This window comes from Triturus cristatus, chromosome 12, assembly GCF_964204655.1.
Source record: "Triturus cristatus chromosome 12, aTriCri1.1, whole genome shotgun sequence".
In the NCBI taxonomy this organism is placed as follows: Eukaryota; Metazoa; Chordata; class Amphibia; order Caudata; family Salamandridae; genus Triturus; species Triturus cristatus.
Genome location: NC_140595.1, coordinates 601,634,649 through 601,651,725, shown reverse-complemented (window position 1 = coordinate 601,651,725; position 17,077 = coordinate 601,634,649). Strand labels below are relative to the sequence as shown.

Sequence of the window (17,077 nt, the reverse complement as noted above, 5' to 3'; positions counted from 1 at the left end):
GGCATGCTATCCACATTTTCTTATGACATATTCCAATTAAAGTGCTCCTGCGTCACCTCTAAATCATCTTAACTCTCAGTTAGGTAAATTATTCATATAAAACATTTTAATGACAATTTATTTCTACTGCCATGTTGTGTGCATGTGAATTATATATTCATACAGATGTGCGGGATATATACTTTTTATTGCCATTGTTGAGTGTGGGAGGAGCTTTTCACGAAAGGTGAAGCCTAGAGCAGCTCCTCCTCAAACAGTAGAAATTAGTGAAAAATTCCCCAACTATCGTAATGGAAAGTTTCAATTCTATTAAGGACTTGGAGGATTACGCTTCATCGTTCTACGCTTTATTACCAGCAGCCATAACAAAACAACAAGGACAGACTCATTTTCCTGGCTCCCTGGGGAAAAAGTCAAAGTTCCACTTAAGCATTGTCCAATCACATGGCCCCACAACATCTCCATAGTTATACATTGCTTTCCCCTCTTCCTCTTTAACATGTGGCTGCAGATGATCAGTGACCTCTTTATTCCAGTTTCGACCCCTCGGATCCTAGGAAACCGAGTACAGATGCATGAAACCATATCTGGCACATATTGTTAAGCAAAGACTTATGTCAGAACAAACTACTAACTGTGCACTTGAACAATTGCAACTTCACAGTTACATCCTTCTTTGACAAGTTCAACCTTGGAATACCAAATATTAAACTGAAATACTTGCTCCTAAGTAGACTAGCGCATAGTCAGTACATGATACAACCGTGCTGGTTAATGCTAGACTCCGAGTCCTTAATAGAATTGAAACTTTCCGTTACAATAGCTAGGACATTTTTCATTCTATGTCGGGGCCAGAGGCAAGGATTACGCTGGTTCAAAGCTCATCCACGACCAGCGAAGCTATATTCGGGACTGGCTTGAAATAGAACCTTTTAAAGGTGGAATCTGAAGACCAGTCAGCTACGTTACGGATATCCTCTAACTGGGCTCAGAGAGATAAGGCCTTAGAGCCATGGCTCCTCTAACGGAGTGAGCCCCAAATAGTTTGGTATCCACACCGCTTCTTGTATGGCCCATGTGATTGTGTGATAGAATGGTAGGTGATGAGACTGCCCGGAAAGGCTTCCTGAGTGCTGTTAGGAGTTGTTTCTTCCCATGAGGATTGACAGCCACTGTCATTGTCTCATAACCTTTTATGCATCTTTCCACGCACAGTTTTGGGGAATCGGGAAAAGAAGGGTAATTCACCATGCAAGAATTAAATTTGGTACGTCTTGAGTTATTGAATATAACCCTCTCTGGGGTAAAAACTCTACCTATTAGGTCCAGTGCCCATACATTAGAAACCCTGCGATATGAGACCAAACAAAGCAGGGTAGCCAACATGGCTGAAAGTTCTTTTCGTGAGAGAGATTTGTTAAATTTGCAAGACAAAAACATGATAAGGACTTTGTTCATGTCACATAAGACAGAATAACGGAGTTCTGGCAGAAGGGATAGGCGGATGCCCTGTAACCGTTTCAGCATCAAGGGGTGTTCCCTAACTGGAGCATCGTCCACCAGTGTATGGCCAGCAGAAATTGCTTACCTAAAGGCGTTAATTGATCTGTATGCAAGTCCCTCCGCAGCTAGGGATGTAAGAAATTTCAGAATGTGGACAACGTCTGCCCCCACTGGATCCAGGTGTCTCTGGTGACACCAGCCCAACCATCTAGACCATGCCGACTTGTATCTTTTTATGGTACTATCGGCCCATGCTTTGGAAAGGAGTGAGTCAGACTAACCCGAAAGTCTTTCCAATGTTCTCTGTAATCCTCCAAGCCATAAGCAACTGAGAGCCCTGAATGACCAGATGGCGGGGATTCCCTTCTGGATTCTCTCTAGACCTGGAAACAAGGATAGAGAGATTAGAGAATCCCAAGAAAGTGCCAGAAGAACTAGATACCAGACTTGCAGTCTCCAGGTCTGGTTCACGATGACCACATCCGCCAGTTATCTCCTGACCTACGCTGACAGACGCATGATCATCGCAAATGAAGGAAAGGCATACCCTCGCTTGGAATACCAATCCTGAAGGAAGGAAGGAAGGAAGGAAGGAAGGCATTCGTCATCGCTGCTTCCAGATCCAGACGGCAACTGAAGTACCTCGGAACTGGTGGTCCAAGCAGGAGGCAAATAGATCCACTGACAATGAGGCCCACCTTTCATAGAGGGCTTGAAACAATGAAGAATGTAACTACCATAGGCTTTTGTCTTGGAGGGGGCGAGAGTGGCAATCTGCCACCCGGTTGGACACCCATGGGCGGTGTTCCTCCATCATTGAGACTTGATTTTCCAGACAATAGTCCCAAAAACTGCAGGCCATGTCCAAGAGATTCTTGGATCTGGCCCCCCAGATGATTTATGTGGCGAACCGCTGCCAGATTGTTCATCTTTAGTAGGAGGCAACACTGCACGTGGTCCTTAAGCCAACATCTGACTGCAAAGGAACTCAGCAGGAGTTCAGGGCAGTTGATATGCATGGATCTTTCTTGTGCGGACCGGCTTCCACCTGTGGAGCAGTCTCCACACCTTGCTCCTCAACTCAAACCGCTTGCATCTGATTCAATCACCAGATCTGGACGGCAACCGAAGGTGCTCGACCGTTCCACACTTCCATGTGGGCCAACCACCATTAAATCTCCTCATAAGCTTCCTCCTAGAGGGGAACCTCTTGGGAATATAAGTTAGGCCGTTCCTGAGGTGAGATGCCTTCAAGCGCTGCAGGACACAATAGTGGAGAGGGCTTGGAAATATGGCCTGAATAGAGGAGGATAGCAGACCCACCACCCATGCGATCTGCCTCAGTGAAGTAAAAGGTTGAGCCACGAGGTGTCCCGAGTCTGTGCTTGATTTTTGTCAGCTTCCGGGAGTGAAGGCTGAGGGTGGCGGAACAAAGTCCACCACAAACCCCAGAAACACCAGGGACTGGGAAGAAACCAGGACTGATATGTTCTGATTGACAATGTATCCCAATGACTTGTATACTGACAGAGATCGAGGGCATTGGTCCATCAAGAGGATGTTGTCGAGATATATTATTAGACGTATGCCCTGAGCCCTGAGAAACTCCAACACTGGGCCAATTACCCTGGTGAAGCAATATTGGAAGTGACGTGAACTCAAACGTGCCCCTTGCCACTGAAATTGGAGGAAGTGATGATGAGGGGGACGGATGGGGATGGTATGTGTCCTTTAGGTCTAGGTGCGCCATCCAGTCTTTGGGTAAGAGAAGGTCCCTGAGTAGGTAGATCCCCTCCATCTTGAAATAGCGGCAAACCAACCACTCATTGAACTCCTTGAGGTTTATTACCTGTCACTGGCCTCCATCCTGCTTGTGTGCCAGTAAGAAATTGCTTGAAAAAAAACCTGGGATGTGGGAAAGTATGCACAATTGCTGCTTCGGTGGCCTGCTTTTGTGCATTTGTAGTATGGATGACCTCAGGACAGAGAAATTCCAGAACTTGGTGGCGTCTAGATATTGTCCTTCCTTGTTGGAATATCCTCTGTTGGAGGCCTGGTGCTGTTTGCTGCCAGCCAAGTGCCCTCCTCTTCAACCACCCCCGGGGTAAAGACCTTTTTAATGGATGTCTGGGCTTTGTCCAGTGAGGTGAAAGCCTGCATGAACTTGCCCAGGTCTTGAATAAACAGGTAACTGAACAGGCCTCCCTGGGCGACATGTCCTGCCTCAAGTCGCAAGTTCACCCAGGTTGGGATCAATTACCGTGAAGAGGGCACTGTTCGCATTCCCTTAGGAGATGATGGCTCATTGAGCACAACCCGACAGGATCTCTGGGAAATCAAGAGACCAGAGGACTTAGCATCTTCTGCCATATCAAGGATGCTGGTCAATGGGCCGACCAAATCCAAAAGCTTGTCCTGGCAAGTCCACCTGGAATGACTAATCCCCTTTTTAGGGTTGTGTAGATACTTCCAGAAGTAGCCGTGCGTTCATCGGTCTCCGGAGTTAGAGCCACCTTGTTCTCTAGAGAGAGACAAGGGCAGTCCACCCTCAAGTAGTTTCTAATCTCCTTATCCATCAGCTTCCGAAGCCGCGCAACATAGGCTGTGACCTTCTCAGATGGTGTCCACTCCGAAGAGCGAGAATGGATCAGTGCGTCTTGGTGCAGCACATCCGAATGCGAAGGATCACTACCTCTGTAAGAGTTGCCAGGTTTGGTGTCACTAGGGGATGGATGCCATGGTGTGCCATGCTATAGTGATTCTGATCTGCGTCTGAGCCAGATGCTGACTCCCAACTCTTTGGAGGGGTTAGTTGGGGAGGGAGGAGGGGATGGGGTTGGGGACTCAAGGGGTCCAGAGATTAGAGTCCCGCGGAGGGGGGGTGGTGGGGGGGTCTTGTGCGGTTGACATATTGTGGTCCAGGAACGCATGTTTCAATTGATCAAATGTGCTCAGATCTACACCTTGCTCCATGTCCCTTTTGGCCTGGGGGATGGGGAGAGGCGGTGCGGGTAGTTAAGGCCTATCCAGAGGTAAGAGTGGTTCACGCCCCGAAGGGTCTTCCCTCCCAGGGAGGGATATGTAGCAGTGTTACACATATTCAAGTAGCTTCTTCTCCACTGGGGCCACCGCCTGCATAACTGCCTTAGAGATGGACCTCGCAGAAATTGTAGTCTACTGGGAGGTAAGTAACGTTTTCCTCCTCTGCATAAGTCTCGTCCACATCACTCATCTTGAGCAGTGGGTAAGTTTATAATACAGGCTGTACCTAGTATGCACACTGGAACTCTAAGCAGATTTAAGGGGGAATGTGGAATGCTGGTGGGGGAGGGTCTCTCAGCCCAATAGTAAGCACAGCGGGCGAAAATACATGGGAGCAGGCAGTGCTGACACCGAACACCCCCTGCAACCTGTGGGGTAATGGACTTGCCTGGTGTCACACTAAGGGATAGCGCTGATCAAGCGCTAGAAGCACAGACACTGATCGGATGTCTAGCTGTCGGCAAAAACGAGGTCTCGGGCACTTTGATTTCCCTAACCTGTACACCTGCAACGAGACATGCCAAACTCGTTCTTTTTGCGGCTAACTCCAGTGCTCGGAGGACAACACGGCTCTGCCCCAGGAGCCCCTGCGCACCTCATATGAAAAGCAGCCGCGGAGGAATGACAGGTGTTGCCACGTAAGCAATTTGTCTAGACAGTAGGGAAGCTTTAACGCACAATCCACAGTGAAACAGCAGAAATATACCATTAAAACTGCCCAAAAATAGCTTTAAGAAGCATGCCAAAGGTCAGGGCACCTGACTGGCTACTGGAGCAGCGAAGGAAGAGGATTCAGAGACAAAGGGCTATGGAGATGTTGTGGGGCCAAGTGATTGGACAGTGCTGAAGTTGAACTTTGACATTTTCCCCAGAGATTTTGGGAAATCAAGTCTGTTCTTGTTGTTTTGTTATGGCTGCTGTTAATAAAGCATAGAAACATGAAGCGTAATCCTCGCCTCCCGTCCTGACATAGAATTGCATATCACACTACGTTAACATATTGCACCTGCCTGTTGTTTGCCATGCTGTTCCATCAATCAATGGCTTGTAAAGTGCGGCTACACACCCGTGAGGGTCTCAAGGTGCTGAGGGAGGGAGGCTGCTGGTCGGACTGGGTCGAGGATTATTCGAAGAGCCATGTCTTGAGGTCCTTCCTGAATTGAGTTAGCATCGCTGATTGCCTTAGGTGCAGGGTGTTCCAGGTCTTGGCAGCGCGGTAGGAGAGAACAACCTTCCTCCGGTTCTAGTCTTGTGGATCATGGGGATGGAGGCAAGGGCGAGTTGGGAGGATCAGAGTTGTCTGGCAGGCATGTGGAATGTGAGGCGGTGGTTCACGTACGCTGGTCCTTCGTCACGTAGGGCTTTGTAGTCGTGAGTGAGTAGCTTGAAAGGTACTGTCGTTGACTGGGAGCCAGTGGAGTTGTCAGAGGTGATGTGGCTGTGGCGGGGGATGTCTAGGACCAGTCTGGCAGCAGTGTTTTAGACATTCTGTAGTTTCTTGAGCTGCTTCTGATTGACCCCTGCGTAGAGTGCATTGCCGTAGTAGAGTCTGCTGGTGACTAGTGCGTGGGTGACCGTCCTTCTGGATTCTGCGCGGATCTTTCTGAAATTCTTCCGGAGCAGGCGGAGCGTGTGGAAGCAGGCTGAAGAAACTCCTTTGATTTGGTGGTTTCATATGATATAACAAAACATGTTTCTTTGTAAAGTGCACTTTAACTCAGTGGGGTATCTTGGCGCTGAATAGCAGGCATTTATTGTTACCCTACTCAATGGTACTCATTTTATCAACCTCAGGCAGATGAAAGGCTGAGTGGACCTGCCAGGATTTGAACCTGTGACAATGAGGTCAAACACAGGCCCCTACAGTGGACGCATTACTCCACTAAGCAGCCAGACCTGGCTGGTGCAGGAGTGATGAGCTCCAAGATACTTATCTAGTTACATACCCAGAGCACAAAAGGTTAAATCTGTGGAGAAAGAGAAAAGAAGTACTATAGCTTGCCCTAGTGAGGGCTGCATGTCCTAATTGAAAAAACAAAAGGGCCTCCTGGAAGGTGAGATTCCACACACCTCAATAGATTAAGTTCCTATCACGTGCCCCTAGCAGATGCTAGTGTGCACAATAATACAGCAGGAGCTTTAAAAGGAACTTGAAGTCAACCAGAGTCTCCCTTGGCTCAAGCCTCTAACCATGCTTTTGTATAAAAATGCTCCTTTTAAGTGGAGTCAACCTGCCAGGAGTCTTGTGCTTGGATAAAAAAAAAGGTTGGAAAGCACGAAAATTCTAAAACCTCTTGACCCAAACTTGCCATGTTTTGTCAGTCTATGCCAGCAATTATGGTTCGGGGGCCGTTCTCCCCCAATGTAATGGCAATGTTAAGAATACAATTGGATATGCTTCTGGGCTTTTAAGAGGTATAGAGATACCTTTGAGAGAGAATGGTTGGCTTGTTGGTGGGTCATATAGAACTTTAAACCATATATTTTGGCACTAAATTTACTGTAAAAACAGATCATAAAGCTCTGGTGCCTGTGCTGAGTGGTGACAAATATAGAAAAACAGACACCCAGAATTCCAAGTGTTTTCCACTAAACTCTTGAAATATCACTTTGATATAGTGCACATCCAGGAGACAAAGAATGTAAGAGCAGACTGTTTGTCCAGGTTTTTGTCTGAAACTGTGGTGGTGGATGAAGTTGAAGATTATCAAGATGAGAATAGTCTAATTGCCGCCTTGGATCTTGAAGATTCGTGTACCATTTCGGAGTCTGAGTGGAAGGCTGCAATGGTAATGGATGAGAACCTCAAATTTGTAATGGCGTATGTGACTAATGGGTGGCCCACTGAGAAATTGAGAGAAGTCTTGCCAGTCATTTTGGAAAATGTTCAATGAGTTGTCAACTGAAGATGAGATTTTGGTCAAATCTGAGAAATTGGTACCATCTGTTGGTTTTAGGGAAAAGTTGATCATGGTAGTTCACGAGGGGCCTCTAAGACACACTTTTACCAAACACAGTTAAGACATACGTTATTGTGGCCATCGATGGACAATGAGGTTGATCATTTTGTTGGAGTGTGTTATTTGTGCCAGTTCAGAAAAGAGTTTGGTAGAAAAAAACACCATTCTAACCCATTGAATGTCCATCTAAAGCTCGAGAGAAAGTTGGTGGGTACCTGGTGGGTCCCTTCAACAGATTATCATGTCACTTCAGGTTTGCATTGGTGGTGGTGATCTGTATACCAAGTGGCCAGAGGTTATGTTTCTTGCAGAGTCAAATGCCAAAGCGGTTATTGAATTTTTGAAAGATATTTTTTTGCGGGAAGGTTTTCCTCGGTTTTTAGTTTCTGACAGTGGTGTTCGATTTATGAATGAAGAAGTTGACAGGTTTTTAAAATCTGGTGGAGTTAAGTGTTTGAAGACTTTGCTATATCATCTTCAAACAAATAGTCTGATAGAATTCATGAACAGAGTCTTAGTACCATGTATTCAGCGGGCTATTGCCAACCGATGTGTAGTGATCAATGCAGTGCATTAGATGTTATGGTTTTACCTTACTAGTTCTCATTCTTCTACTTGAGCATCTCCATTTGAATTGCTTATAGTTAGGAGACCTACTACCAAGCTTTGCCCAGGTTGGATGAGTAAGTAATTGGGTAAAATTCAGAATAGATCTTCATGATATTAAAGGTTAAGAAAAATGTTGCAGATGCCAAAATCATGCAAAAAGAGGATTTTGACAATTGTAATTGCATAAATAAGGTTTTTTTTTGGATAGGTGGTGTAATACGCCTCAAGAAGGGTAGTTATGTAAAGAAGAGTGGTAAAATTCCGTGGGTCACTTGTGATGGATTAGATGTGCAGCAATGCAGTTAGAGGCAGTGGGTCCAATTGGTAAAATGTTGGAAGAGTGGTAAGATGCAAAGTAGGTTTTGGTTCAAGCTTTTTGAATGTATTTGATGGAAGCAATGCAAGTAGATCTAGATGTGACATTGTCCCTGAGGGGCCTCCTTCTCAAGTTACGATTGGTGTGAAGGACAGAGAATATGTGTCCAATGCTCAAGATAAGAAAACAAAAGCAATGGTTCTGTCGGGTTTTGCAATTATTTCTTGTAAGAACGCCTAGTGTTAATATATTATTTTGTAGTTATTAACATAAGTATCTCAGTTGTCCAGACAAAATAGAAAACATAACAAAAAATCTAGAGCGAGACAGGCATGTGTCCTGTTCATCCGTCTGCGGATGAACAGGACACATGCCTCTCTCCGCTGCGCAGCACTGAATCCTCCATTGCTTCCATTAACACCGAGACTCATCACTCGTATCTTCCACTCGACTTACGTCGCTTGATTTAATTTGGATCCTCAAAGATGTTTGAATAACCAGGAGCCAGTCTGGTTTTCTTTGGGCTGTGCCCCCCAACCCCCGTTCTTTGTCCTGATGAAGACCCACCTTGACTACCTAATGGAGCTGAGTTTGGGTTGAAACATCGACGACCTTGCACGGTCCAGATTGACCAAGGCTCTGTGTTATTAAGAATATTCATTACTCAGCAGAGTTATTGTTGTTCCCTAAAATTCTGGCCTATTCTTTCCCATGTACATATTTAAAACCCACTGTACATATTACGCACTGAGCACCAGCACTGAGCACTAATGTCACTTGTTGACTTATCATTTATATATCTCACTTCGTGTTGACAGCCTTTTTACAAATGTGTAAAAATATATATATATGATTCAATTTACATAAAAACAAGTGAGTAAACAGAAATTTGTGTCTCGCTCTGGATTATTTGTTATGTTTTCTATTCTGTCTGGACAACTGAGATACTTATGTTAATAACTACAAAATAATATATTAACACTAGGCGTTCTTACAAGAAATAATTGCAAAACCCGACAGAACCATTGTTTTTGTTTTCTTATCCATACCCAGGTTCTGAGGGACAGAGGGTCGCCCCATTATTGTTTAACTACAATGCTCAAGATAGTTCCAGTGTTGTAGTTCTCAGGAGCTGTAGGTTTAGGTTCAGACAAGTTCCACTTAGATTCAGAAAGTAGCCTGGGGTTCATGATTTGTTCCAATATTTATCCTGTAGGCGTTTTAATAATCTTTTATGCAGTTTTATTTTATGATTTTCCGATTTCATTTTTTTCTATTAGTTCCTTTGCAAGACTTTAGGTGGTGATAGAATGATGTATATATATTCTTATGTATCGTTTCTACCATTATTGTTAATTTTGGTTTCATTATTATTTTCCTTTATTTTGCTTGTTGTGTTTATCGTAGAGTAGAAGTAATGTAGTATTCTTATATCAACCTATTACAAGGATGTTGGAAAGAGAATGTTGGTATGTCACCAGCAGAATCTTGGTGATGTCATTCATGGAGTGTTGGAGGGATGCTGGTGACAGTTGGAGAACCGTCATTTAGGACTACACTGCGTGGCAGCTTTATGTGAATAAACCTATTTTAACTATTGGCGACCAGCGTGATTTTCTTCTACCCGCATGGGAATACCACACGTTTGGAAAGTGTAGAAAGCAGTCCTTGCTTTGTTTGAATTTTTTCTATATTACTTATTTTTTATTACCAAATTCTCATTAAGAACTGTCTGAAAACTTAGGTTTTTGTCAAATTCTTAGTGTACTGTAAGAGACAAAATTTGGCCTCATAATTTTCCTAGGAGGAGTGTGGCAGCTTTTTCATTAGTGCCATGTGGAATATGCTTCAGCATTGGGGTATTCCATTTTACTGGCTATCCTCTTGGCCAGTAGTATATGGAGCTACCATTACTCCTAGACAGATCTTTGTTTTGGCTCTTCGACAATGAAACCATGTCAGAAAAGTAACCCGCATTAATGAATAAGTAGTTTTACTTCTTTATTGACAACTTGGTCAAGAAAACTGAAAGATGTATTCCAATCTATGGGAAAATGTCTTTCTTCCAACTTGACACAAATCCTTACTTTCTACAGTGTATTAATTAGTGAGGTGTTTCGTTTGGAGCAAACCTCAACGTTTTAGGAATAACTGAATAAATGGAATGCCTTGTGACCTTAACTTCCTTGAGTTTTTCAATTACTGTGAAATTTTCTTTCCCTGATGGTCACAGTCTTTGCCTCAGTAGGTTGATATAATAATTTTTAAGCACCATAAATAATCCTTGGTTTCATTACTTTTTTGACTATTACAAGAGACTTTCTTAAGACTGGTGTCAAGGTCACACCTCTCTCTCACTCACTTCAGATCCATGAAAAAAAGAGGACCAAAATGCTCTCATAATTGTTCTGGTGTGGAGGGCTAGAAGGAACCCCATCCCCAAAACAAAAAAAGCATTGGCATAGCCAATAGGTCTCGGAAATTGTCGAGCTTTTAGCATTGTAAATGTGAATGTTTTTTAGCCATATGTTTGTGAGGTTGCAGACAGATGTGTCGTGTGGCTGTGTCAAATGTGTTTTATCACTTTTGAGGGGTTGCCTGTGTTGTGTGATTGTAAGAGCAATTGCCTTGCTCAATACATTGACACACTACATCTGCTAAGCAATTACAATACAACTGCACACCTAAAAGCCCAGTGGTTTATTCTGCTAGGATATTAACATAAAAAATAAAGAAAAGTCAAAACAAGTGTAGAGAGGAGCAGTATGGTGCTGTACAATGAGAAAAAAGGCAGGGGCACCATGTTTGTTCTGAAAAATGTAAAGTTGCTGAGCCTGCGCTAAAATGTGTTAATGACGGGCACATTTCACTCTAACCCTGACCACCTGAAATCGGCCATAACACAACACTGATCACTACTCTTACAGTAAATTACGGAATAAACATGATTTTATTTGTATATACACCTATTGCTGGTTTCGGATGAACAGGCAGCTTGAAACATCAATGTAAATAAAGATCAGCAACATCCATACCACATTAATCACATTTTAATATATTTTAGAACAAGATTTATTATTGTCCACACTAATTATATATCAATAAACTGACCCTGAATGGAAATCTTGAAACTGTGTATGGGGTATTTTTTAAAGCAAATAAATGGCAGCTTAAGAATATCACAGAGCTCCCATGTGTGTATTTTTTTCACATTATCCAATGAAGAAAATAAATTAAGACCTCAAGCTGTGAGTGAACAGCGTGTGCCTGTCAGTAATCAGTCACTTGCCCGGCCATGTATTTGTCAAACTCTTGCTCCCGAGAACTATGTCTAGCCATTATAACTTATAAGAAACGTACACACACAATAGCAAAGGGACATGGTAGTGCATCCTTTGACTCTACACATAGCAGATAAAAACAACTGGAGGTGCTGGTTGTACAGAAAATGCAAATATGATGGGCGAGGCAGTGCAGGGCGCCAACGAGGTTGGGGCTGGGGGTAAACAAGAGCTACCTAGCGGCATGCGACTGGGAGGCACCACTTAAAGAGGTGGCTGTGAAGAAGTCATCTCTGCATGGAGGTGGAGGTCTACCACTTCAGGTAAAGAAGGGGGCCAAGAAGACCGGTTTCCATGGGAGACACCCCTAAATATAGTAAAAGGTGCAGGCTCGACCCTATTAAAGACAAAACTCTATATTCCACAATGCTACCTGGTGTTGGCTAACACCATGTAGGGCATAAAGTGTAACACTTGACCCTTGGTTGTGCCCTTCAAGGTTGACCCTCTGTAATAAAGGTGCCAGTGTATTAGTGCCGCTCATGGGAGAACGTCAGCAACACATTACTTAACAAGTTCTTTCTCTGATGCTAAAATGTAGATATGCATAGCTTTTCCCCGGCTCCTGTTCGACTTTCCATTCAGTGTCTGCCTTCCTGCTAAACAGTCTAAACATTTGGGCGAAGGACGGATACACAGAAAGCGCGGCACGAACATGGTGAAGTTTGTACTACAACTTAGAAACGGACACCTGTTGTTAGGCAACATTGCCGCCAAGGACACAAAAAAGGGACTACTTAAGAGACAACAGCTCGGACATACTCTTAGAAACCCCCTATGTGCTAACTAAAGGCCAGTAGCGTTCCACATCCACTTTGTTGCGCCTGAATATGACCATTTGGGCAATTCATTGGAATCTTGCCAATGCTTCGGCCCTGTCCTAATGGCGATGCTTGGCGTTCATTGTAGGACACACTATGAGAAAATATAAGTAAAACATCTCTAAGTGAGCTCTAAGTGATGTAGCACCATGTACATTTTCCATGTATTAAAAATTCCCAAATGTTTATCATCCTAAATATATTGAAAGACCCAAGATCAATTTAAACAATGTTGGTTGGTTTTCATCTTAGTTCTCCCACTGCAACATGACGTCATCTGTCGTTGGGTTCCCTGTTCTCATTGAAGTAATCATAAGCTTGATTTTTCCGTCGTACTTCATCGACTTAAGTGCTGGGTTAGAGGACCTGCCTCCTAGGTTCAATTGCCTGACTGGCTGAGTGTGAAGTACTAAATGGTGTGCAGACACAGGAACAGAAAAGGCGTAGAGGTGGTGTTCCATGAATAAGTTTATTGCGATGTACAGCAAATCCACGAAAGTGCGCCCATCCTCCACGAAGTGCAGGCTGCCAATGACTGTTGGACAACCGGCGTACTTTGTTGAAGAAGCATAGCACGAGGGATGCACTTTCAGACATACACATGTGTGAGGTAGTGCATGCCAAAGGAATATAGAACATGGAAGGCCTGACATGTAAGCATAAACACTGGAGCAAGACTACAGCAAGAACATAACAACAAGTAAATGCATGAAGTAAATACCATTACACTGAGCCAGCCTTTCTAAAGTCAATAAATAAATTACCTATACACTTCATGACAAATAGTGTGGCAAGAGGGGTGAGGGACAGGAACAGGAGCACAAGGGGGAGTGGGAGGGGCTAAAATGACTCCTGCCCCATGCAGAACAGACCTGTAATGAAAATTGAAAGAAAATAGGCATTCAAAATTCATACAGTCTACAAGTTAGCTTTTCAAGTGAGCAGCCTGAGAGTATGTAGACTTTAGGACTGGGGAACTGTGTTCGAGTCTATGCATCGGCTCTCCCCATGCCTACAATAAACATACCTACCATGACAAATAAAATTTATCAAAACCAACCAAAAAAAAATACTAATGCCAATGGTTGAACTCACTTTGTGAATACATACAGGATCGGGTGGACCAATTCAAATAAAAAAAAGAGTGCGCCAAACAAACCATACATGCAAAAAGAGTAGAGAGACCTGTAAAAGGGACAATAGCCCCAAAGGCAGGACAAGAAAAAAAGTGAGGAGGTTCATCAGACCTGTGTTGTCCGCAGTGCATTTACTGAACATTACTTTAATGACATTTTCTGTTTTATATTTAAGATATTTACCTGCATATTCTACTTTAGGTCTGTAAATTAACCTGCATTTCACATGTCACAGTTCGCATTCATTCAGTTTTATTTTTACCTTTCAAGTGTTCACAAACTTCACCTTAGGGCACCTTTCGTGCAAAGTTTGGATGTTTTAATTTATAATCATATGTATGATTAGTTGATTAATGCTCTCTGATGAATTCCTGTTCTTATGTGTCCAAGACGCACTGTTTGGGGTCAATACCAACAAGCTTTTGTGTTATTTTGACCACTGCACAAGTAGGATTGACCCGCTGCAGCACAAACTCTTCAGCTGCCAGTTCACAGTACCTCAGTATTGATCTATGAAACAGGATTGACTACTAAGGCAGGATTTGTGTTTATATGTAGAAGTGGTTCAAATTTTGAAGGTTTATTAAATCAAAGCCTTTACTATTAAGTTGAGCACGCTAACGGGCAATCACGCTTAACACTTTGAAGCTACTGATGACTCTCTCAGAATGGGCCCTGAATTTATGCAAATACATGCACAAGCCTGAAAGTTAAAATGGTTATGGTTTGCGATCAAAATAAAATGTAAAGAAAAAATGTTGTGATAAACTACTATCCAGCTTTAAGTACAATTTCTTTGAGGGTACATTTAGTAAAACCTGTTTGCAGCAATGCTGTATTTTCTAAAAAATAATGATTAAAGAGAAGCAGCTTAAAATCTTTATGTACAGCAATATGGGCAGCATAAAAATAAATTCAGGCCCAGTTTTTTAAGAAGTAAGGAAAGTACACCCACAGGTATGTTCTTTGAATTGGGTCTGATTAATGACTTTAACAAAGGCCAAAGAGTTTACCAAAATAGACCTAGAAAGCCTACTGCTAGCAAACTTTTGTGAAATCCATTTCTGCAGGAGCAAACACGGGTGCTTATTGTTTTGTTCATACGTTAATCTGCTGAGCGATTGCCAATTCACTTTATGTGCAGCCCCTCTTTTTACCCTCTGGAAAATGTTTTGCTCCATTCCTTGTCGCAAGTAAATTTCCAACCTTTTTTTAGCGCGAAAAAGATATGTAGTGGAGTTGAACACCCCTAAACATGCAAGTTTGTGGGTATGCACCGAACTCGCAGGATATTCAAACCCTGAAACTGCTGCTTTCAGTCACGATGCCTAGTTTTCTGCTATAATGAGGGTGCAATCTTAATTTGTTGCATTGCACCAAAAGGGACGTGGATTATTTTTACAGGAGAAGTAAATTTCCGAATCATCCCATCCCCTGGATAAGTAGATATTTTATAAAATTTCACACCCAAAGTTCCATTGTTCTAGTGGCTCTTTTTATTGGACGACTGAGGTTACGTTTTATAAAGTTCTAGGTAAGGTAGTGTTGGAATATGTGTTTGTGTATTTGAGTATCCTTTACTGTATATTATAAACCTATTGCAAAGTCACAGAATTCTAGGGTAATTTGCAGTATCTTTTAAACATACAGCAGTGGGTATTTTATTTCAAATAATGCATACTCGCACAGTGGCCTTGTTCTCTGAAAGCAAGAATACTGGAGTACAACAATGCACCAAGATATGACACTACGATTTTATAGTATATATTTTTAAGCAGTTTAATGTATGCTACTTTTATCCAAAATATGAAGATCAGAAGGTGTAGTAACATGCAGATGGATTGCTTTTTTGTGGAATGACCTCTAAAACTACGATTAAAAAAAGTAACTGATTACTGCTATTAGAAGTTCTTTTTCAAAAAGTAATAGCTAAGAAGAGTTAAAAAGCTAGTTCTCCTCATCGTTTCCACAGTTGATTTTTGTTTACCTTGCTTTTTTTTTTTAAACTTACTTTTGCCTGTGATGTCATAACTCAACTTATTCCTTTGACTATTTCTATTGTGACTGGACTATAATAGGAACATTTGAGGCAGATTTTTACACCTATATCGAAGGCTTCCATGTTATTTTACCAAGACTACAATCACTAAAATTGACAAAGTTGAATGATTTGGGGACTGGTATTTTTTTTTTTTTTGCAAAACATGCTTTGAGACACTATTTTTTTATGCGATGATGCCCTCATTTGCCATAGTGTGGAGCACTCAACAAACAGGCAGTGGACATTCATTCAAGGCTCCTTTAAAAGTCATAAAAGTTGTCCTTGAGAAACATGCTGGATTTGTTTCGATGTAGCATGATCACCATCGAAACGAGCACGAACAGTAGTGTAATCAACATTTTAAGGTATATGTGTCCCAAAAAGGTGAACTGAATGTGATTGCGCTTCATTTCTTCATTATTAATGACATTAAGGTGTGCTAGCTTGTTTGACAATGCAGTACTTATCTTAATTACTGAATGGGTTGTGCTCAAGTTACTAATGATACATGTAGTGTGAATCTTTTTATAGACTTTTCACTGAGGTCCACTCATGAACACTATAAACCCGGGGACCATGTGGATACTATTAAATGATACTAAAAAGTTTCCTTTTCATTATTTGCTGTTAATTCACTATATCTGTCTTTGGTTCCAGCTTGAAGGCTACAATGAACCTGTGGTGCTGCAAGTGTTTGTTGGCAATGATTCTGGTCGTGTAAAGCCCCATGGGTTCTATCAAGCCTGTAGGGTAACAGGCCGAAATACTACACCCTGTAAGGAAGTTGACATTGATGGAACCACCGTTATAGAGGTCAGCCTTGACCCTAGTGGCATGATGACTCTTGCGTAAGTAAGCCATCTGTTTCATAACTTCTTATTTTTAGGAATAGAATCTTTGAATGGGCTGAATGAGTTCCTGATTTTTCATTATCTGCTCTTACTCATTCTTTTGATATTGGGGCAGTAGGCATAATACATTAAAGCTGATATATTGCATCACTATAATTTTTATCTTTCCATGTTAAATGCACATTTTAATGTTAATTTTGCCTCAAACAATCTTATAGTCTTTTGTCTACTTTACGAAATACTCAATTGATATTTTAGTGTGGTGAGAATAGAAAATGTTTTTACTTTCCTGTGCCCTGCAAAGTTCTTTATGTATCTCTGTAGCATTGCATCGTCCTCTTCTTTTCACGGGACTTTACAGTGCCAATAGCGCCAGACCTTATGTAATCAGTTGAAGGTGCATAAAAAAGCACTGCTGAGGAGAAGGACTTGGGCTTTTCTCGACTGTTGAGTTTCC

At 42.4% G+C, this 17,077-nt stretch overlaps 1 protein-coding gene across 1 annotated transcript in view; it reads left to right on the top strand.

Moving 5' to 3' along the window:
* NFAT5 (nuclear factor of activated T cells 5) overlaps positions 1-17,077 on the top strand; it is a 796,538-nt gene that overhangs the window by 308,307 nt on the left and 471,154 nt on the right. The window contains 1 exon segment of the mRNA XM_085638738.1: positions 16,427-16,617. Coding sequence (XP_085494864.1) covers positions 16,427-16,617 — 191 coding nt within the window.